Source organism: Scophthalmus maximus, chromosome 6 (assembly GCF_022379125.1).
Source record: "Scophthalmus maximus strain ysfricsl-2021 chromosome 6, ASM2237912v1, whole genome shotgun sequence".
NCBI lineage: Eukaryota > Metazoa > Chordata > Actinopteri > Pleuronectiformes > Scophthalmidae > Scophthalmus > Scophthalmus maximus.
The window spans coordinates 16,159,224-16,182,500 of record NC_061520.1 but is presented as its reverse complement, the minus strand read 5'-3'; the positions used below and the strand labels follow the sequence as shown (position 1 = coordinate 16,182,500).

The 23,277-nt window shown below is 42.8% G+C and overlaps 1 protein-coding gene across 7 annotated transcripts in view; it reads left to right on the top strand.

The window, feature by feature from the left end:
• tfeb (transcription factor EB) overlaps window positions 1–18,549 on the top strand; it is a 27,833-nt gene extending 9,284 nt beyond the window's left edge. Inside the window, exons 1-12 of one of the 7 annotated variants that reach the window (XM_035631258.2) lie at window positions 1–173; window positions 1,714–1,804; window positions 6,143–6,247; window positions 6,684–6,854; window positions 9,097–9,195; window positions 9,361–9,549; window positions 10,265–10,354; window positions 13,916–14,033; window positions 14,135–14,191; window positions 14,875–14,950; window positions 15,048–15,204; window positions 15,291–18,549. The exon at window positions 1–173 is cut by the window's left edge and continues 42 nt beyond it. In XM_035631258.2, the coding sequence (XP_035487151.1) occupies window positions 6,218–6,247; window positions 6,684–6,854; window positions 9,097–9,195; window positions 9,361–9,549; window positions 10,265–10,354; window positions 13,916–14,033; window positions 14,135–14,191; window positions 14,875–14,950; window positions 15,048–15,204; window positions 15,291–15,869 (1,566 nt within the window). In that variant the 5' untranslated portion in view covers window positions 1–173; window positions 1,714–1,804; window positions 6,143–6,217 and the 3' untranslated portion in view covers window positions 15,870–18,549. Of the gene's footprint in view, window positions 174–1,713; window positions 1,805–6,142; window positions 6,248–6,683; window positions 6,855–9,096; window positions 9,196–9,360; window positions 9,550–10,264; window positions 10,355–13,915; window positions 14,034–14,134; window positions 14,192–14,874; window positions 14,951–15,047; window positions 15,205–15,290 lie in introns of those variants that run through there. The other 6 variants (XM_035631260.2, XM_035631257.2, XM_035631255.2 and 3 more) reach the window with 6 other exon arrangements.
• Window positions 18,550–23,277: the final 4,728 nt, after the last annotated feature.

Sequence of the window (23,277 nt, the reverse complement as noted above, 5' to 3'; positions counted from 1 at the left end):
CCAGCCAGTAAACAGCTGTCTGTCTCTGTCAGAGAGAGAGAGTGTGTGTGTGTGTGCGTGTGTGTGTGTGCGTGTGTGTGTGTGTGTGTGAGTGAGTGTGAGTACCAACACGTGGAGGAGCAGATATCTCTTGGATACACTATGATGTCTTTGGGATAGTTGGAGAGTTGCTGGTAAGAAAACAAGTTCATACAAGCTGTCTTATATGCGTCAGTAAGTGTCTCTCACTTCCTGGCTGTTGGACACTTGTCAGTCTGAGCTTCACACATACCTGCTGATTCACCACTGAACACTGAAGTGGAGGCACAGAGAAGGTACTGATTGTGTGGCAGTCTGGTGGGGAGACAATGAAAGTTACTACGTGAAATACAACAGTTTGTTTGTTTGCCAAAAAGAACCAACCTAAGAAATTGAAATGGTGAAAACATTTGCTTCGTTTGGGAGATTTCCTTGAAAATGTTCCCTGTATTGTCTGTGAGACACCAGCAAAGGTTTACGCCTGAAGCCGGAACATGCTTCAGTCCCAGAGATTGTGGTATGAAAAACAGCTTCTTCTCTTTCCCTGGGTTGCCTGCAGAGGAAGTTGCTTCACCGCTGCCAAAAGTAGGAGTTGTGAAAATCGATGGAAGGAAAGGGGAAGTGATGCATTGTGGTAAATACTGATGATGCTAGTCTATTGTCTTTCCTGGATCTCATTGTGTTGAGATCACTGTGACTCACTTAAACAATTAGATATGGCTGAACATGTGTTTGTGCTGATGAACCATTGTAGTCCTTTCTTCGCTGATTCCATATCAGCTGTAAAACAGCAACCCGAGGAGAGTGGGGCTGAGTTGACAGATTCATTCTGACCAAGGGTCTCTCTTGGTCAGCTATATTTAGGCTGTGTTTAGAAGGTGACAGGCGTTGTGAATCATACACAATGTGATTCATTCAGATGACCTTCGGCTAGCTTGGTTACTGGGCAGAAATGGTTTTCAATGGTAATTTATGTCCAAAGACATTACAAAGTTTTTTGTCCACCTCAAGTTTACTTGGAGACTAAGACACTTAACATCAACCATTATAACATGTATATCACAAGGGAGAGGAAACAGTATTTTGAACATTTTACTTGTGTGCAGTCAATGCACAACTCAATTAGTCTTTGTATTGTAAGTGTATGAGATCATGCTTGAACCTTTACCGGCTTGAACCGGTTTGAAAATTGGATGTGTTAAAACAGTTTTAACAGGATATAAGCCCTCTTTGCAAACTGCATGGCCAAGATACTAAAGATCTACTTTGAAATGTGCTTTATGAGTAAACAGAACTGAACAACTGAATCTAATATGTCTCTTATGTAGTCGGATATTTCTAAACTGAAACAGTTTAGAAATATCCTCCTTCAGTGCATCTAGCCATGGTCTGTTGCTTCCTTTGCTTCCGCCTTGGAAATGTGTCTCTATTCTAAGTTCTTCATTGTGTTGCACACCTGCTGCTTCTTCCTCCTGAACACTCTGCTTCTCCTCTGTTGATTTTCCACAGCCACACATTTAATGTTACAGCTTCACATTCATCTGTCAGTTTTTACAGTTGTACATTTTGTAACCAAACTAATCCTTTTTCCCCTTTTCTCTCTTTTATGTCTGTCTGTCTTTGTTTGTTTCTTTCATCTTTTGCACCATCAACGCCTCTCTTCATCCATCTCTGCTCCGTGACCTCTACATGCAGATTGCCATCCACTTTCTCTGGCACCCAGACATGTAGTCAACAACATAACCATCGTGTATTCATCTTTGCGAATTCTTTTCCTCTCAAACAGGTAATCGTACATGCGTCTGTGTGCATTTATCTGCCTTACATATGCTGCTGTAGAAAGTGAAACCCAAATAGAAATAGAAAATGTCTGTCTATTTCTAGGATCCTAAAGTGAGCTCACCCCCTTGAGTGTGCATACAAACCCCTGTATGCTGTAACTAAATCCCTAGTATCTGCTGTAATCTTCACAGATATGAGGTGGTAACAGAAAGGGTTTTATATCTCAGGCAGAAACTGACCCAATAGAATTCCAGTCCTGAGTGTTTGAACATGATCTGACTGTCTGTCTGTCAGTCTGCATATGCATGAAGAAGAGTGCAGTTCACTAAAAAATACTGCCGTGTGTTTGTTTGTGTGTGTGACCAAAGAGGAAGGGGTAAGGACCCCATACTTGCCATGCCAGCCCTGACACCTAATCCCACCAACCTTCCTCGTTTAGAGTGTGTGGTGGTGGTGGTGGTTTAGGAATATTGATACTCTAGGTCTGTTTACATGTTCTACTCAAAAGCCAACAGACGCTATAGAGCAGTAATGCTCATGCAAATGTACCCTTTACTGTATGTGCACTGCTCCCTCTCATTCCCACCTACCCACATACACACACACACACACACACACATGCACACAAAACACAAAAAAGCACACACACCATCCCTCAGGGGAACTGTGTGTTCCTGAAAAGGAGAACAGAGAGCAGGGGGTTTATTTTAGTCATTAGAGCAGACCGACAGATAACTTAATGTGAAAAGGGTGTGAATGTCTCAGTGCGGTGATGGAAAGGCTGCTGAAGTGCACGATGCAGTGTCACATTTTGTGCCGCTGTATCTGCATGTGATAATTTCACATGTGCATTTTTATTCGAGCGTACCTGAGTGTATGTGTGTATGTATACACATTTAAATGTTAGTCAAAAAGGCTTTCCTTGGCACTTACCCACCCTTGAAATTAACACCTTGTCCCTGGCAACAGGTGCCATGGCCCCACACTGTGTGTGTGTATATACTTGTGTGTGTTTGTGATAATGAATGTATGTATCACACTTCACGTTTGGTGCACAGTATGTATGTATATGTATGTTTTGCACACATCTGTGTATTGTGTGCATAATGTTAGCATGTATGTGACTAATCCGCGGCTCAATCCAGAGTTGACCTCTGGCCCGGGCTTCCTCCGCGCTGCATCCTCCCACTGGCTGTCAGTATTTGAAGTGAAGGGGCTGTGACATCACAGCGTTGGACACACAATGGCCGCTGTGTGCTCCTACTGCGTCACAGATGCCCGCTCATCCCAGTGGATGCTAGGAAGGCAAACGAGGGAGATCATGCTGCCTGGTAGCAGTGTGTCACCATATGATATCAGGAAGTGATATCCTGTCGGTGTGAACGCATGTGTCGTAGTATATGTATATTATGTATCATCGTGGCTTAGTCACAGCTAAAGGCTATATGATACATACTAGATGTGTTGAGATGTTAGGTAGTGTTATGTAAACAGATACATCCGTAATCTTGTGTCATTTACAGTTTCGTTTTACAGAATTAGGGGATTTACAAAGGCATTTAAAATCAAGTGAGCAATCTTTATTTGCATACATTCTTTACCTAAACAGATTAATTTGGAATTTCTTTACCCATATTTAGAGTTTTTTAAAGCCTATGTCTGAGAGCTGGATTGTAACAATGCCACATGAAGTGGAATTTGTGAATTGTGTTGCTGACTTTATGTGTTGTTCTTTGAAAAACACCTGTGTTTCAGTCTTGATTTGTCAGTTAACCAACCAAATATTGTCCTTAACTCTGTGCTGTTGTTGTGTTATGGAGTAGTAGCCATGGATAAGTTGGAGAGGTGTTGTGACTCGGTGTAGCATTTTAAGATCTGAATCTGAAGTTCAGGATTGTTGAATAAGCATTGTATGAACTGTCACGCTACAAGAATTTTCTTAGACCAGTACAGTGGAGCTTAATTTGATTGGCTACACTATGGTGGAAGTCAAGTCAATGCTATTTTAATTTATACAGCCAAAATATGTTACCTCAAAGGACTTTACAGTCTGTGCAGCACAGCCCGCATCCTTCTCTCGCTGGCATTCCTATGTTGCCGATTCAGTTTGCCGATGTAATCACCCCATTTGTCAGACTCTATAAATACACTGTGCATGCCACGACTGTGTGTATGTGTGTGCACACACTTGTTTGTTTGTCTATGTGAAAGACACAGTCACTACTACCACTCCAGGAGGGGCCTTCCTCTAAAGCTCCAGATGTTAGCAGCTGTTCCACCTGCATCGGTTGTTATGGGTTTTAGAGGATAGCGCTGTTGTGTCTGAGCCTTTCCTTGAGTCCAAGTTGTGGGTACACGTTTGCGTCGAATTGTGTGTGTTTTTTATGTGCGTCTCTGCCTGGGTGTGTGTTTTTCATGTGGGCCGTCCAATGGGCACAAAGCGGGCAGTGTGTGCTCCCTCGGGTGCTGAAATGTACACTTTGGACAACAGGCGGCTTCAGTCCTTCTCAATAGGAGCTGCCCTTCTTATTGTACCTCACACACAATGAGCTTTTCTCTCTCTCTCTCTCCCTGTCTCTGTCTCTTTTTCTCTCTATCTCTCTCTCTCTCTCTCTTTATGACCATATACAGACAATGTTTCTGGAGGAATCTGATTTTGATGGATGTCTCTGTCACTGCTTCACTGTGTCTCATCTCACATCAAATCAGCATTAGACATTAGAATAGAGTAGAACCAAGACCCACATGTTCCCAATCTCACCTTTTGTGAACGGGCTTAGTCATGCAGGGGATGGACACACTTGGACAAGTCATTGTGGAAGGGGAACTATCAGTCCTGGGACTCCCCACTGGGTTTGTGTATGCCTGCATGTTTGTGAGTGTGCTTGTGTGTATACGTGAGAGAAAAGAGGAGATGGTTTATAGGGGTGACGGGTGTTCCCCATGGTTTTTACACGCACATGATCGCTCAAGAACAACATGAACACATGACTCTCACATGACTCTCACATGACCTCTCCACCTTCAAGGAAGTGTTCCTCAATTTGCCACTTCTTGGAGGAACAGAATTGAGGGCAAGTAATTGTTACATCCTTATACCCACTACCCTGATTCCACTATGAGAGTAGATTTGGCACCACTTAACAGATAATTTCAGAGTGACAGAGTGTTGATTTTATTCTGCTTTGGTTTAATTGCTGTGTCAGGCCCTTGGCTACACTACGCACAGTCATTCCTATTAAGTGGTGTGGTAATTTATAACTGAATGCATGGCCACTATTTGGCTACAGTGGATTATTGGGCTTTTCCCCTCTGTTCTTTTGAGTGGTCTCCTTACTCAACTTAAAAATAGAAAATAGAAAAATAGTTTAAAAGTGCAGGTCCTTAAATAATTGTCAGATTATCTGTTTGTAAAGTAAAGGTGGATTTAAAAGGATTGTTTAAACATTAAAGCAGAATCATGTGTTGTGAGATTTTGGGAATTCATCTTAAATAAACCTCATTTGATGAGGATGATGAATCATTATTGACACATATAGACCTATTAGACTAATAGAACTGTTGTTTGCTAATTCTTGTTATATGTATAATCTGGCAATACATGTTGGTTTTGGTGTGTAAAGACATGATTTAACAGTCAAAGTTGATGGACAGTGTTTACCAGATGAGTTTTTCATATCATGATGTTGACCATATTTTCTACCCTGAGAATTTGTGTGTTTGTGTTTTGTTTCTGATCTTTACATTCCTCTAGATACAAATTTAAAAAAGTGTAAAATTTGTAGTGAATGCTCTCAGGCATATACACCTGACAAACAGTCTTTTTTTTTTTTTTTTTTTTACAATTTGTTAAAATGTTAACTCTGTAACTTTGATCCAGTAGAAACACCAAGTGCATGTGATTGGTAGACAGGTGATGAATCCAACTTGCCCAGTGGTGCTTTAAGATAAATGTTTTGGCCGTACCTGTTAATGGAGGGGCACAAGTGGATGATGATTGTTATCTTGAAATGGGAAATAGGACGCTGAGATTACTTTGACTTTCCACTTTACTGTTAACACACCCATCTCTCTTCATATCACTAGTGCTCCCATTAACAAATGAACACTGAATCAGGCGTTTAGGTGAGTATGTGTGGAGGTAAACGTGTTCACACGACATCCACTGTTGATCTGTAATCTTCTTTTGTAGGAATAACTGTAGAAATCTGAAAGAGAAGATTACTATTTGCAACAATCAGATGTAACTATTTGCAATTCTTCCCTCTGTTTTTCGCTTGTTTTTTGCCCCAGGTTGTTCTTCACTCACTTTTTTTCTTCTCCATAATTTTCTCCTCCACAGCTTCCTCTACCTCTCGGGCTGGACTGCGGTGCATTGACGCCGGCTCGCCCTCCCCTGCCCCCTCGCCCCCCAGCAATGGCCTCACGCATCGGGCTGCGGATGCAGGTACAACACATATACGCTGTGACTGCCAATATAAATACATGCTAGCAGCTTATTAGCTTTTTAGTGTTTACAGTGTTTTTTGACTGAGTGGAAACTGGAGAGCAATTTATTCTGGTCAGCATATGGTCGGGCCGTTTATTTGAAGGGCATCTTTTGACAGCCATTCTTTCCACAGATAAATTTGGCCATGCATTGGCCCTCGCATGTTTTGATGCACTGTACACACTGTTCTTACAAGGTGATTTAATAGATCTGTGAGACACCAGTTGGTTTAATGAGCTTTCCTGTGTGTGTGTGTGTGTGTGTGTGTGTGTGTGTGTGTGTGTGTGTGTGTGTGTGTGTGTGTGTGTGTGTGTGTGTGTGTGTGTGTGTGTGTGTGTGTGTGTGTGTGTGTGTCTGTGTCTGTGTGTCTGTCTGTGTGTCTGTCTGTGTCCAGCTGATGCGGGACCAGCTGCAGCAAGAGGAGCAGCGCGAGCGGCAGCAGCAGCAGAATGCAGTCCTGCAGTCTTACATGCAGCAGCGCATGGCCGGGCCACCTGCGCCCACCCCGGCCATTAGCACCCCACAGCATTACCAAAGCATGCAGGTCCCCGTGGAAATTCTTAAGGTCAGTAGGGACACCGTGGATGTTTTTCAATTCATCTCTATTTAATTTGACTACAGATTTTTTTTATCCAACCAATAGTTCAATTAACCAATAAAATTGCACAAAATGGGGAAAATACCATCACAATTTTGTCTCTGTTTGTCAATAATGATATGGAATTTCCGATGATGTGAAAAAGCAGCAAATGCTTGGATTTCAGAAGCTGGACCCAGGGAATGGTTGTCATTTTTGCTTGATAAATGAAAAACTGAAAAATGATAGTACAATTGGTATGTCTGTTTATGTACTGAGCTCTTGATTCAATTATAGTTTCAGGTTGGTGTGTGAATACAGTGCTTTTTAAATTCATGACCGATCTGCCATCTATTGACAAGGAAGAACACACAGTCCCCTCTATCATTCTACTATATATATTATATAAAATTAATTGGGTGACATTTCTGTGACCCACTTAAAGTCAAAATGCAACAGCAACACAAAGACAAAGCGCCAAACCAATTTCATTGAGAAGATGGGTTGAAGAGACAGAAGATGTTGGTTAAGTGGGGTTTGAAAAGGACAAAGGGCAGCAGCACTTTTGTATACATGTTACTACTGAGAATGAGACAGAAAAGAAGGGCGCAGCAGAGACGTTCACAGGATGTCATATTCTTGCCCACAGCAGCACTGTAACAAAAGGGACCAATCAGACTCAGATTTGAAAAATGCAAAGAGAGAAAAATGCGGTGGAGCAGCATGGAGGTAGGAAGACAGAAGAGGGAAGAAGACCGGAGATTAGAGAGGTCTGACATGTTTTGTGATCGGATAGACAGGAACGATAGATAGTCTGACTCAGGCTGGGACAGATAATGCTGAAGTGACATTTTGCCTGATTCCAAAGATGCCTCTGTGGGTCCTTATCTTTAATGGTGTGTGTGTGTGTGTGTGTGTGTGTGTGTGTGTGTGTGTGTGTGTGTGTGTGTGTGTGTGTGTGTGTGTGTGTGTGTGTGTGTGTGTGTGTGTGTGTGTGTGTGTGTGTGCAATACACACACATTATGTGCTTGTGTGTGTTGCTTTATGGTATTGAGAACCATAAATCTACAGTTTGTATCCACCGGTAACTGCGTGGGGCAACTTGACACATTGACAGTTTCCTCTGCACATGTGTGTGGGTGATTGTGTGGAATGTTGTTTATGAAATCTCAGTGTTAAGATACTTGTCAGTATCTTTCCCTTCATGTTGTAGATAAAGTGAGCTGTCTGTCTTACAGGCCCACAGCCTGTCTTACCTCCTGCGCTGGGTTTCTTTGGACTTCATCAATGCTGACAGAGCTGGGACAGATAGGTCGAACAGCTCTGACTGGATACTTGCTCCTCTGTCTTTTGAGACAACTGACTGCCAATCATGTGTTTTACTCCAAAGTGTCATGATTTGTTGTAAATAAAAACACGTGCACAAACAAAGTAGGAGGAAGAAGATGGAATTTATAGTTATTGAAAAGTTTGTGGTTAATTAGGTGTAGTCTGGCTGGGTGTTTGGAGGGGTGAGGAGTTGAATCTTTCCTCTGTAGTAATGGGGAGCAGCACTGCTCTCTACTGAGCTTTACTCTTTGATGTGAAGGAATGAGGCCAGGCCATTGCTCTCTGTAGCAACACCACAGGGTTTAGTGTGGCTTTACCTCTGTAGGCATTACTACCAACTTAATGCTGCTATGCCCATGTCAACAAACACTGGGTTAAGGGACAGGGATAAACGGGTGTACATCTGAATACTCAATATATTGTGTGTAAATGTTAATTTTTAACTACACTGAGCTAAGTAGCTTATGAAACACACTAAAAATGTTTGTATAATTCAAAATGCAATTGTGGTGACTGACCTGTGTGTATTGGGATGGGAATTAATGAACAGGTACCATTGATAGTTTTGTTTTGGGCTTATACAAGTACAATTTGCAAAACATTGATTTCAAGCAATGGCAATATCAGAATATACATTTATATATTTACTTTATATGGTTACTTTAATCCCAGAAATATAATGTCATTGATGGACTTCACAAAAGAGCTGCTTTGTTTTTTTGCATCTCCCAGCTTAATTTATATATATTTTTTAATTGCTCAATCTTATTATAATCCCTGTAATATTGGAGCTGTATAAGTCAAAGGCTTTCAGTCACTGTATTAGAACAACTGTCTGGATTGGTTGGATTAAATTTACACTATTAATAATGGGAAAAAAAAACTTCCATCTTCCATACAGGTACAGACCCACCTGGAGAATCCCACAGACTACCACATCCGTCAGTCTCGCAGGCAACAGGTGAAAGAATACCTGTCAACCACCTGTGCCACCAAGCAGGTACCTGTCTCAGTATTGCATATTGACTTGTGCTTGTTTGTCTCTCATTAGATCAACTGCGTGTGTATATGTCAGTAATGTAGCACATTTATCTATGTCAGTATCCTATTATTCATTCACACCATCATCATCTTACACTTCTTATCTCTCTCTGTCTGTCATTAGACGATCCACACCGTAGCAGGGGTGATTCCGCCGTCTTCTCCCACAAAAATGGGACCCACGGGGGGTTCAGCGTCGGCCCCCCCACCTCTGCAGTCCCCACACATGCGCACCGAGCAGCTCATGTCTGGCAACAGTGCCCCCAACAGCCCCATGGCCATGCTCGACATCAGCTCCAGCCATGAGAACGAGGTAGTCGCCTGCATGTCTGGGCAGATCTGGGCAGATCTGGGCATAAACATTAATCTCTGGGTCAAGTTATAAAGTTCATTTTACAAGAAGCAGATTGAATAAATATCCTTAAAATATGACTTAATTACACTCCTATATAAAATTATGAGGATTGAATATTACCCCCGATGTGACATTTCTTCCACATTTTATGAAAGTATCATAATGATTTAATTGCTCTTGGTTGGCTGGAGTAGCATTTGTAACTGCCCTGTTGTCAGTGTGTTGTGCGTACAGTAGGTGTGTAAATTAATGTGTTGACTAACTGGCAATAACTGACGCCGGCTATCATCGGAATTTAAATGCTTCATTATGACCTTGCAACAGTAATTACATTTTAACAAGTGACATGGAAACAGCAGAATCTGAAGCCCTTTGAACCTGACAGACTTTGACCAACTCTCCCCCTCCAACACTCCAACTCACTTACTTCTGACAGTCAGAGAAAATTGCTCTACCTTTTAGCCTAAGTGACATTAAAGTCGTCTTTTCTCTTGAGTGCCTGCACCTTAAGGCAAGTTCCCGTGGAGGCCTACATGCCATCAGGTTTCAGGAGTGACAGTGTTTTCAGTGTGGTGTATTAGCATCTGTCTTAAAGTCAGACATTATGATTCATTAAGCTTTCCATAACCTCATACTTTAGGTAAAACTCTTGCCCTGTTTTTTTTTCTTCCAGATGGATGAGGTCATTGATGACATCATCAGCATGCAGTCCAATTACGATGATATTCAGGCATACATCGACCCCATCCAGATGCCCAACACAGTAAGTAGAGTGAAAACAGAAAGGCCAAAGCACCATAAGGTGCATTTTTGGGATGACTTTAGTTGAGACTTTTCCTTTGTGGGGGACAAATATGATTTCCATCCAACTGGGTCTTTTTCCTGGCATATGTTTTAGTTTGATCATCACCATCGATTCGCGGCTGTATGTGTTTTAGAAAAGATGAATGCTTTGTGCCAAAGCTTGTATTTGCCAAAAACTGTTAAAAATATAAATCCATCTGGTAAACTACTGGTGAAATAATATTCTGATGGCAGCATCCAGTAAAGTTTAATACTGGAGTGAAATGTTTGGAGTTTGGATTGGTAAGGACCTATTAGCAGCTATTTCAACTTGTTTTAAGGAAAATTATATTTTAAATCACAATGTAATATACTACTGCATATGTATGCATGCTTTGTGTAGGTTTATATAGGGTTGTACCGTTTTCTTCAATACAACACTAGAACACTGAAATTTCTCTCCCTCCCTTTCGTTGTCACACATTTTTTATGGAGGAGTTTTGTGTTACTGATAGAGTTCGTACAGCTTTGAGTCCTGTCAAACTACAGTGAGTGTAATAAATGTTCAGCGTTGCAAGCCAGCCTTTTGTTATCTGCTCTAAAATTACTGTCTTGGTTGTCGGGCTGTCATTGCATGTCCCTATAGAAAGCAATGTGTTATGTCTTAATGCACCCATACACACAAATACATACAAACATTAAAAAGTGTATAATTAACTTAAACCCTAAACATTCCATCCCTTAACCATGGTGGACATGTTTAGACGCTGTAGTGAAGACGTGTGAGATAAGGACTGTGCAGCACTTTGTGTTTGAGGGAACAAACTCAGAAAATTAACAATTAAACTGCCGGCAGTTAGAGTTCAACTTGTTTACAAGACATTCAGACAGAGAGGGAGGTGGAGAAGGAGGGGGTGGCAAAGGAGGGAGGAGGGAAAGGGGGATGAGTGCAATTTGTGCAAGGGGAAAACAGGCTGAAAGTCCAGTTAGGGGAAAGTTCACTCTTGTTTGGTGGGGAGCAGAGGTAGAAGGAAGACGGGATCTGTGCTGCTGAGGTCATTCTCCCAGGACAGGGGCAGCAGTGTCAGAGAGAGCTCCGTGTGCTGCTGGTGCCTGAAAGTGAAGAAGAAAGAGCAGCGACCCAGTGAGGGAAGGAGTAGAGGATGAAGGAGATGAGTAAGACATATGCCATTGTGGAAGTTATTGAAGGAGAACAGATTCAGCTGGTAAGACTCTAAAGTGCTGCTATTTGTTTGTCGTACTGCTAAATGTGAGCTTTGGTTACTGTTGTAGGAGTTGGGTTTTGTTCAGAGTAAACCACAATTGGACGGATGCAGTGGCAGCTCTAACTCCCAGCCTCAGGTCTCTGATTATGAGATGAGCCATGGCAGGGGCGGCGGGGTGGAGGGGGTTTAGTTCTTGGAGCGTTTTTTTAATTTGTGTCTGCATGTGTGTTACTGCACTGGAACTAAGATGGTTTCACGGGTTTGACTGCATGTTGAGCATCAAGCGGGGGTCTATACTGCTATAAGCCCAGGCACAAACATTGTGTGTGTGTGTGTGTGGAGGGGGTCTCTTGTAACTTTTATCAGCTAGTATGTCCTCTGTGTGATTGATTGATTGGTTTAATCTGTATGTTGTATGCATGTGTGTTATATGCTTGTGTGTGTGTGTGTGCGTGCGTGCGTGTGTGCGTGCGTGCGTGTGTAACATCACAATGATTGATTACATTAGGTGATTGATCAACCCTGAGGATAATCAGTGTGCATGGAGCTAGCACAGTAGCTTGACTGAGATAGAAACTCCAGCCGCAGCTCAACCATTCACAGGGCTACAGTTTGAGAACATATCACGGATGCAATGTAAAGTTTGATGTGGAGCAGTGTTTTGTGCCCCACTGGTAACAATGCTTAGAGCCTTATTCCCAACTGTCAGACCAGTAAGTAAAACTCACCTGCTAATCCTGATGCGGATTAAAGCGGCAAACTGCATGGAATTCTTGGAATCTCAAAGTTTAGTAAGAGCTGGGAACACCACTGAATACCAGGCACAAGTGAGCAGTTCAACTCTTAAATGTGTGTGAGTGTGCGTGCGTGCATGTGCACGTGTGTGCGCGCGTGTGTGCGCGCGTGTGTGCGCGCGTGTGTGTGTGCGTGTGTGTGTGGGTGGGTGGGTGGGTGGGTGGGTGTATGGATGGATGGTTACACTGAGCCATACTGAGTTCCAGTCATGTTTGCTTGTTCAATTGAGTTAGATGGCATGATGAGAGGCAGGCTACCCTGCTAGGACATGGGAGGTCAGTGCAGAGGCATGGAGGATGCAGGGAAATAGTTTGGGTGGGGCTTTGTATTATTTTAATGTACGATTTTGTCAGTTATCATAATGCTCAGACGTGTTTTTAATGCTGAACTTTAGAAAACATTAACTTTGTCACGCAAATTATTTGCGTAGTATTTTAGAAGGTCGTCTGAAAATCCAATGTTCTAAACGTCAACTAGAAAGTTAAAGATATTATTTTGCAATATATAAATATATATGCAAATATATTTTTCACTTCCAAGATCTTATGGTTTTGTTCCAAACACAGCTCTCAATCATAATATAATATATAAATGATAATCCCATTTACCCCTTACAGGTGAATCCTTACGCTTTATCTCTGCGTTCTGCGTTGAGAATTTTAACAGAGCATATAATTTACATACAGAAGTCAAAATGCGGAGCTCTGTGTGTATTTTTTGTGCACAAATGACTGTTTGATCTCACTACTCACACAGTAGCTGGCAGATAACGTATCTTTTCCTTTGAGTTCTTTATCATTCAGGCCTCATTAGCGGCGTCACATTTGCCCTCGCTTCAGGGAGTGCGACATGGTCGGCAACAAGGCATAAAAAGGATCATCAGGCTCATTAAACCATACAATTAAAAGGAAATCATGTCGTTTTAGGAGTCCATACAAAATTATATCACAGCAGTTACACAACGTCTAAAGTGCAAGAGTTGGGAGACCTCTGCACAAGTGTGAGTGCAGGAGCTGGAGAAGGCAGAGGATAGAATCAAGCCCTAAAGAGAGATTAGATAGTTGATAGCAGATAACATGATAGTCAATCATTGCTGGGTGTTTGGCAGGCAATTCTCAGGTGTGATATTTTTGCATGATCTCCTGTTATCTGCTCTTTACAGCACACTAAACATGAACACTGACTTCATAAAGGTTCTCACCAAGGTGTGTGAAGCTGTTAATTAGGCTTGTAGGAAACATAACTTGGATTTAATACGAGGCAAACTTAGGTTTTGACTTTTTTTCTTTGATTAAGTTGTGTGATGTGTTCTTAGGTTTTTCACTTTGCTGAGTAGAACTAGAGCATAACTCATTGAGCATCTGAGCATTGAGCAAACCCATCATATGACTCTCTTCATGCTCTAACATGGTTTCAGATGAGACCCTCTTTCCCTCTCCTTACTGCTTAATTTGTTTCACAGAGATCTGTGCACTGCAGTTGTCTGAAGTTGACATCCATGTGTGCATGTGTGTCCCCAGCTCCCTCTGTCTAGCAGTCACCTGGATGTTTATACAGGTCCTGGGATGAAGGGGCCAGCCATTGGTATGACCAGTAACTCCTGCCCTGCCAACCTGACCATCAAACGAGAACTGTCAGGTGCGAAAGTCAACGTTTTGTAACAACAATCAAGATATTCTGTTGAGACGCGGCACAGTCGAAGCGAAGCCATTAGTTAATTGCTTTTTGTTATTGCAAAGATGCAGAAGCCCGAGCCATGGCCAAGGAGAGACAGAAAAAAGACAACCACAATCTGAGTAAGTGTGCAACCATTTTTCTGTCTCTCACTCCAACACCAACCCATAGAAATGTGTGGATGCAACACACACACACACACACACACACACACACACACACACACACACACACCATAATCTGTCGCTTGCAAAAACAGTTTTACACATCCCTGCACTGATTTAGCTGACATAGTGCAACTAGTGGGTGGATGGTTAACCTGGTCATTTCTGCTGTTGTGGCACTTACGTGTAATTGCCTGTAACACACTGTGTGTGTGTGTGTGTGTGTGTGTGTGTGTGTGTGTGTGTGTGTGTGTGTGTGTGTGTGTGTGTGTGTGTGTGTGTGTGTGTGTGTGTGTGTGTGTGTGTGTGTGTGTGTGTGTGTGTGTGTGTGTGTGTGTGTGTGTGTGTGTGTGTGTGTGTGTATGTATGTGTGTGTGTGTGTATATGTGTGTGTGTGTGTGTCCCTTTTTGCCCTACACTGTATATTTCCAATCTTCACTGATCTGTACTTTGTGATACTGTACGTACTACAAAGCCGATCTATCAGCTTCCGAATTCAACCTATGCTGGGTCACTATTACTTTCTGTGTTGATGCTATACATACATGACAATCTACTTTTGTTGTTGTCCCTTACCATGCATTTTACTCCTCTGCCCTTAATAATTTATTAATCATCTTCTTTTCTTTCCTCTTGAATAGTTGAAAGGAGGAGGAGATTCAACATCAATGATCGAATCAAAGAGCTGGGCACCATGATCCCCAAAACCAATGACCTGTGAGTTGCTTTACTTTGCTTTCAGCATTGATGAAACTGTTGAGTGAAATCAGTTACCGAGAGATACTTACTTGTCGAAATTTGCTTGTGTGTACTGTGTGCATAGTGATGTGCGCTGGAACAAAGGCACTATATTGCGGGCATCTGTCGACTACATCAAACGCATGCAGAAGGATGTGCAGAGGAGCAGAGAGGTGGAAAACAACTTCAAAAGGATGGAGATGGCCAACAAACAGCTGTTGTTACGCATCCAGGTATCACAAAAACACACAGCTTTGCAGAAACACACAAACACAGCAAATGCACTGATAGTGATGATGTTGCCTTCTGCCCGCTACAGGAGTTGGAGATGCAGGCTCAGTTGCATGGCCTGCCCGGCAACTCTCCCTCTGGCCTGAACCTGCCTGACCTGATGGCTCCTTACATAAAACAAGAATTGAGCCCAGAAGAGAAGCTTTCTCATCCCCAGATACAAGGCCACCACCAGCCCCACCACCAGCCCCAGCACCTACCCAGGAACCAGGTTCAGCACCAGGCCCACCAGCACCACTTCCTCCCACAAAATCACCTCCAGGCTCAGGGCCAGGCTCAGCCCAGGCAGCTGCCACCGCTCCCCCAGCATCTCCAGCCTCAGCCGCCCATCCAGTACCCAGCTGTAGGCAGCTCCCAGCCCTTTGACTATGCCCAGTCGCTGGACTTGTGCGATAGCATACCTGGCTTCTCAGACGGCATGTCGGGGCTGGGCGACCTGGTCGGACTGGATGGCCAAGGGAGGAGAGGCGAGCTGGGCTTCCTGATGATGGACGAGCCCTTGTCCCCAATGGGCGGAGACCCACTGCTCTCCGCAATGTCCCCTGAAGCCTCGGTTGACTCCAGCCGCAGATCCAGCTTCAGCATAGAGGACGGGGACATACTGTAGACACATGCGTACACGCACACACTTACACACACATGTATTCGTAGAAGCACATTCATGCACATGCAGAGGTTTCACAAAGTGTGCAGTAAATATGTAAAAGTGAAAGTACATCAACACAAATGTTGACAAAAGAACAGCACACGCAAAAGAAAGAAATTAGCCACCAGACATCACAAATGATATTCACCCAGCACCAACTCACAACATTGCTGCACACGCACTTACACCAATGACATTCAGATAGTTGTGGTACAAAGGATCTGTTAACGGTACAAGCAAAAGAAGGCACACACCTCTCATACAGTGGGAAACATTCTGTACAGTACAGCCATCTGCGCATGCACACACACACACACACACATACACTCATGCACACAGAAGAGCGTGTGAGATAACCTGAGCAGCTTGAAACGTTGCCCAACAGACTCGGCATTTACAAGAGGTGAACCAACACTGCCAGGTCAGGAGTTATATAGTGCACTTGGCCTTGTTTCCATGAAGGTAGCTCTGAATCATAATTGACAAGGGACAAAAACCAGAAGTTAATTAGATTGAAGTTATCAGATACAAGGACAACCGAGTGCATTGTCTCACTTGATAGAGGACAAGTTATTTTCCCCTTTACATCAACCTCTTCTAGTCACCATAAATGATTGAATGAACGATAGTGAATAAAATGGAAATAGCTTCATGGTCCTGCATGCATAATTTATCTTAAGAAGAGGGAGTCTAGTCACATTTTTCTGTTTCTCAATCTGGTTTTCCACGTTTTCTTTCACCCTGAGCACCAGGTGTCTGGTCTTTGACAAGGATTTGTTTTCATTTGTTGCATCTATCCCTCTTCTAGATATATTGATGTTTGTCAGGAGATTTGCTTTCCACACACTCACACTGCTGTCCCTCGGTTTCTACACTTTGTAATACATTACACTGTCATGCCTTTTTTTTACAGACACTGCAAAATGTGTGTTGACTTTGAACAGAGAGCAAAAAGAGAAAGAAAACCATTCGATGGTCTTCAAAGAACAGTCTCATCTGAATCTGTGAGGTGACAATATACTCAGGTACTGTAACAGAATACTCGAGCAGGATCTTCTTTTTTTTTTTAAGGTAGCAGCAGATGGTAACCTCAACTGTGTCAGGGCCCTAACACCTATCATTGTGCCTTTTGATTTGTGCAGCTGATGTTTTTATAGGTGAGAGGTTATGACCAGGGTTTAAAATTAATATCGAGTTCAGTTATGCCGTTAAATGCTTCTGTACAGTCGATACCATTATTAATGCAATAGATAAACAGTTAATGTTTCTGTCACTAAGTGACTTTGTAGGGCTTGTGCTCGAGGCCCAGACGAAGGAGAGATAGAGTGACAGGGTTTCATACTGGAGAGAGGGAGAGAAAGAGATGGTTCATCCCATCTGACAGCAGCAGTAGTCGTAGTCTTCACTGGAAAATCACAGCATTAGCACACACACTCGCATGCATTAACACGCTTTGGTACACAAACAGGCATGTTTCTGACATGCACATACCCACCCAGTGCACGCACATGCATTATGTTGCTCACACACGTACATACACATACACCATGCAGTGCAGTTTGCCCATTAACAAGTCTCCTGTGCTTCAGTCTCTCCCCTGAGGAGTCGACTGAAGCTGCCAGCAGCAGAGGTACAGTAAACTGCAGGCCTGCTGGGGTCTGGCTACTTGTCACAGCCGTGGCCCGGGCAGGTCGAGGTTCACCTGACTTATATCTCGGCTGTGGTTGACCCGGAGCTTGGCTTTGATTTGACATTGCTTATGATCAGTACTGATAAAAGTAGGAAAAAAAACTTTGAAGCTGATTTTTTTTCTTTCTTTTTGATTTAAAGAAGTGTTTGTTTTCTTTAATATAGTTTGTTGTTTATTTTATCCCCCCTAAGCACTGGAAACTATATTGTTGTTTTGACTTTGTACATGGACGAAATTATGAAATAAGATTTATTTCAGATATTGTATGCCACTAAGCCACTTAAATGTATTTTGTTTGTATTTGTTGTTTTAATTTCATTTCAGTTTCAAAAATTCAAAAATTACCATTTCTTCTCAAAGCCATTTTCAAGACGTACACTGTAAAGAGTAGGGAGCAATTTATGAACTTCCAGATTTCAAGTGACTTTAAAGAGATGAAGAGATGATGTACTTTTGTACTTTTGATGACATTTTTTTTTACATGATTGGGATCTTATTTTTCTCTCTCTTTTAACGTTGAAATTTGGAGCCGAACATGGATGGAAGATGATTATTTAATCTCATTAAATTCAAATTGCTCATTGTAAGAATGTAAGGTTTACCAGTGGTTCAGGTCAGACTGAAGCAGGTCAGCATTTTTCGCCATGCCCTCCTTCCTCCCTGACATTGGTTTCATTGGAGACCGGAAAATGACCGACTTCACATAAACGCTGAGCTGAGAAGTTGTGGTTGCCATGGAACTGTATCATTGACCCTGTCTGTCTGCCTGCCAGAGTTGTGCCTTTTCCCTATCAGCCACAGTTAGACTATTGTACTGTCACCCAGCCAACACTCCAAAGAGCTGCTGAGGCCTCCCCTACTCTCCGACTAGAGGGGGCTCCGCAGAGGAAACTACACAGGGAAAAGTGGCTCTGATTTTACTGAGAATATAAAATGTTTTACCAGAAACCATTTGCTGGCTTTTGTTTTTTTCTTCTTTATTGATATGAAATACGATGCATGCGTGCGTAATTTCCAGAATGCAGCAGGAAATGCATTTACATCAGCAAGAAAATAGTAGTAAAATACATCTTGGGTCTTGTAGTTAAACTTTGAAAATAATGATATTAATACATTCTTATATTGTGGAGAAAGAACGGAATATTTTCTAGTTTGATTATGAGACAATTGTTATTCCAATAGTTATTTATGTTATAAATCTTAAACCTATCAGTTTTTAGCTTTAAAAGTTTCGTTTTGGCTTCTTGGGAATGAATGCAATGTCCTCCTAGGTGACGACAAGCTTAAACACATTCTATAAACCCATAAAATGTTATTACATCGTATGTCCACTAGGGAGCACCAAAGATCTGTAGTACTCAGCAGCAACAGAGAGAAGTGAGCTGCTCTTAAATGCTAATTAAAAACCCAATCTGTCTTTTGTTTGTCCGGAAACGACAGAGCTGAGTGATGCACAGTATGATCTTTGTGAAGGAATGAAGAAATGCAGCAGCTGCAGGAGATATTTAAAAAAAAAAAAAATGTTTTGTCTGCGTGATGTGTATATATATATATATATATATATATTTCTAAATTAAATTCCAGCATAGCAGGAGAGCATTCCCAGTACCCTTTAATGAGAACATATGACGCTTTTGACAAATGAAACTTATTGTTGCCAGTTTGGTAAAATGACCCCGTTTTCTCATAGGGAGGGGCCTTCATATTTCACCTACCTTCTTCTTTTGTTGGCCTCTTTTTTCCCCTCTTCTGCAGCTCTTTCCATCATCTCCTGATGTATTAGTCTGGGGCTGCTTCAGGATGATCCATAAACCGTTCAACAGCCTTTCTTAAGTTAAATCGGGGTAATCTTATTCCTCATCCACACACACATACGCACACACTGCTGCCGCAGAGCATGTTAAAGTGTAGTGGTGTCTGCAGCCCATCCACAGGCCCATTCTCCTGGGTCTTTATGATGCTAATGTACTCCCCAGTCTAATAAATCCCTGTAGAGCTGCAAAGAGTAGATCTTATGGCTCACTCTGATCACCACCTTTTCTCCCCCCCAACACACATTACCGCAGCAGAAGTGCCTGCCTTGCACTTCCGCAGATACTTGGGTGGCTGTTTAGTAAGAAGGAGAGAGGTTAAGGGTTGAGACAAATCAAACATGAAGGTGCAATTTAAGAGATGTTGGCACCGGAACGCAGAGTTCAGCTCTGGCGTAGTGTACGCTGGGGCTGGTTTGAGTGGAAACACACAGAGGAACTCTCATCATCCTCTTTTTCTGATGGCTGGGCTGCTTCAAGCAGGTTTGCCATGGCACCTTGAAAACCACCTTGACTTCCTGACAGATGAGGATGAGGGAAAAGTAATATAATCACTGAGTTTTTTCTCTTAGTGTTCCACAAGCAGCGAAGAAGGAGCACCGTGAAGAGCCGTGGATGGATCCTCTATCGGAGCTGGAATAAATGAAGCTTCATCCTCTTCTCCAACCAATCCTCCTTTTCCTTCTTCCTCTTCCTCCTCCTCACCCAATCTTCTCCATCTACCTGCAACCTCCCCATCCCTCCCTCCCTCCATAGTCGTCTTCTGGCTGCTAGGCTTTGTGTGTGTGTGTGTGTGTGTGTGTGTGTGTGTGTGTGTGTGTGTGTGTGTGTGTGTCCCTCCCTTTCTCCCTCCCTCCTTCCCAGAGGAGCAGTGTGTCACTCAGCTTGACGCCCACGGAGGTAAGGTGAAAGGGGGCTGATTGAGCTAATTTAGCCCCTGGATGTGAGAGCAGGAGAGGCCTCACCCTCTGCTAATAGACAGACATCAAAATGGAGATGAGGGGGGTGAAAGGAGGGAAGGAATAGAGGAGGGAGGGAGGACTATAAAACTGAGACGACTTTTTGATGGATTTATCTCTATCTGTCCGATGGGATGTGGAGAAAACTTTTATGAACACTGAGTGACATTGTGAAGTTGGTAAAGGTTTATGTGTGTTGCCTTGAATTAAAACCTGCTGATATTACTTATTGATCCGTCCTCCTCCATTAAGATACCGTCAATCACCGCCTGCCTTATGATCTCTCCAGCCCAGGCCACTCCCTGTACATCCTCCCTGACAGCCGACTGGAACTCACACCAAAAATACTGGCTTTTACCAAATGGATGGAAATTGGAGACACTTTTTATAGCTGCTGCAGGCACACTTGAGTAGGACCCGATGACCTGCTATCAAAACGCCTCTAATGAAGATGGCACCATGACACAACATTGATTTTTGATCCCTAAATCCTCAACACTGTAAATCAGAGAGTATCCTGAAGTTTTTTGGGGCACCTCTGAAACACTGATGCTTTGACGTCTTTGCTCTATTTTGCCGGTGCACAGCTTGTTTGTCTTCATTCATGTTTCCAGTCTAAACTATGTTCGGCTGATCTATACAGCATTGGACATCAGTTCAGTATTAAAAAGGCTTGAAGAAAAGCGTTTTCAAAAGTGGTAAAAAGTGGCATCTGTATGAAAGGTAAGACCACCAAGAGCTCACAAACACCCATCACACAGGCGACGCAACGTCTCCCTCCTTCCTCATTTCCTCACATCCTCTCACCAACTAAATTGGTCTCACACTGTCGTCACAAACCCCCTGTCCTTCTTACATCCCCACCTCTCCTGCCCTTCTTTATTCTGCCGCTCCTTTGTCCATCTTCCTCTACATATTTAATACTCCTCGCTGACTCCTCTCAACCCCTTGTGCCTCTATTCCTGAAAGAAAAGGAGCTCAAATTGGCTGGAGAGATGAATAATGTCCCCGCCATTAACAGTGGCATGGACAGATCAGTCCTTTCATGCGTGTGGAGGTGAGGAGATGAGCTGCAGCAGAGGTGAGGAATGGGTGGTGGTGGTGGTGGGATGGGCTGTGGTCAGGGTCTTTATTGTTCTTTCTAACTTTGTTCAGACTGCAGCAGAGGAAGCGGCAGGAGTGGCTTGTATGGAGATTGATTGTATGTAGCCTGCGGAGAGTAAGATAATGGTTGAGAAAAATGTGGCCGTGAAGGTTTGTGCGAGTATGAATGGAAGCTGAAAGTCACAAATTTGCACGTGAGTCTCCTGCTGCAAATTCAGTTATGAAAATCAAAACTCATCTATGATAAAACAAATGAGTCTTTGAGTATTGGTTCTTTTGTAAAAGGCAAAAGAAGTACAATTTGTGAAAGGTATGATTAAGGTTTTTACCTCGCACCAGAAGAAGGAATTAGAAATCAGTTCAGAATTGCATCTTTATTGAAGAAATTAAATTCTACACCAAAATGAAGTCCATGTATCTGGGGTTCTTGCATTAATTTCTCCTTGGATGCTATTAAGCAGTGTGTTTTTTGCCCAACTTGCCAGTAGGGGGAGTTAGTGGTCCACAACACTGTGTGGCAGAGTGAGGATGGAGGACAAACAAGACCTGATTGACATTTCTTTGCACCGAAAATGAATATGTTGTTTGGAACTGACGTGAATGTCATCCACTGACAGAAAACAGCATCTGGTGCAACCTCTGTAAAATTAAGACATGGCGTCATCTCTAAATTATAACAAACACAAATACTGTAACATCCTTCAGTTTGGGGGGCTGGTTGGAGAGGTGCTAAATTAAGCTTATCATTTCTGAGATAAATAATATCTGATATAGAATATGTCAAATTTTGAAGGTTATCCACTCCATCCTTTACCTGATGGAGTGACTATGAGAGTGATGAGTCCTGTATCATATCCTCACCGAAGTTTTTTCTTTTTTTTCAGACTTCAGGACCTCAAATGATGGACAACGTTATCGTCCTTGACGATTAAAAAAACCCAAAACGTATTACTGACTAGCAAATGCTCTGGCGGACAGGATTTGTCCTAGCCTACGCTCTTGAGATCTATTTGTTCTTTCGCTGTGTTTGTTTCTGTATCTGCCAATCCATCCACTCATCCACTCATCCACTCATCCATTCATCCATCCGTCTTGCAAATCCTCCTCTATTTCATTTGGTGTTGTTGTGACTGAAAGGCCTCTTCAGTGAACTTGCAATCTGAAGGTCGCCAAGATCAGACTTTTTTTTTTTCCCCCTCCAAACCTCCCTGAAAAGCAGTATAGATTATACAGCCTACAGCTGTTATCACATTTATGCCCTTCTTCAAGCTTCTTTTTATTCTCATCCTCTCGTCTCCCGCCTTTCAGAGACCTGCAGATAACGGCACACAACATGACGCCATTGTCCTCCCTCTCTCTCTCTCTCTCTCTCACTCTCGTAGGTGGAGATTTAAAGTTCTGTTTTAAAACTGCCACCGCTCCAATCCTACTTAACCCCCCCCCCCTCCTCCCCCTCCACCCCTTGCCGCCCCCTTCCTCCTGAGTATACTACCTAACCCTTCTGAACTTCAGTCAGAGTTACTGAAGACCTGGAGTACACTAGGGAGTCAGCTACACTGCTGTGAGAGAGACGGAGATAGACAGAGACTTAGCTGCCTGCTATTCTACCACTCTCTCCGGTAATAAGAAAAGTTTCTGTTCTTTTCTGTGTTACAGCAGAGAGATAAAACTAGGGATCACTCACACTCGTGTGCACACTCACACTTGTATAGGTGTGCTCAGAAACACACACTGGCGCGCACAGGATCTCACAGGTGCACGCGGCACAGACACACAAATCTGGGCTGGCGCGGCAGGAAGACATG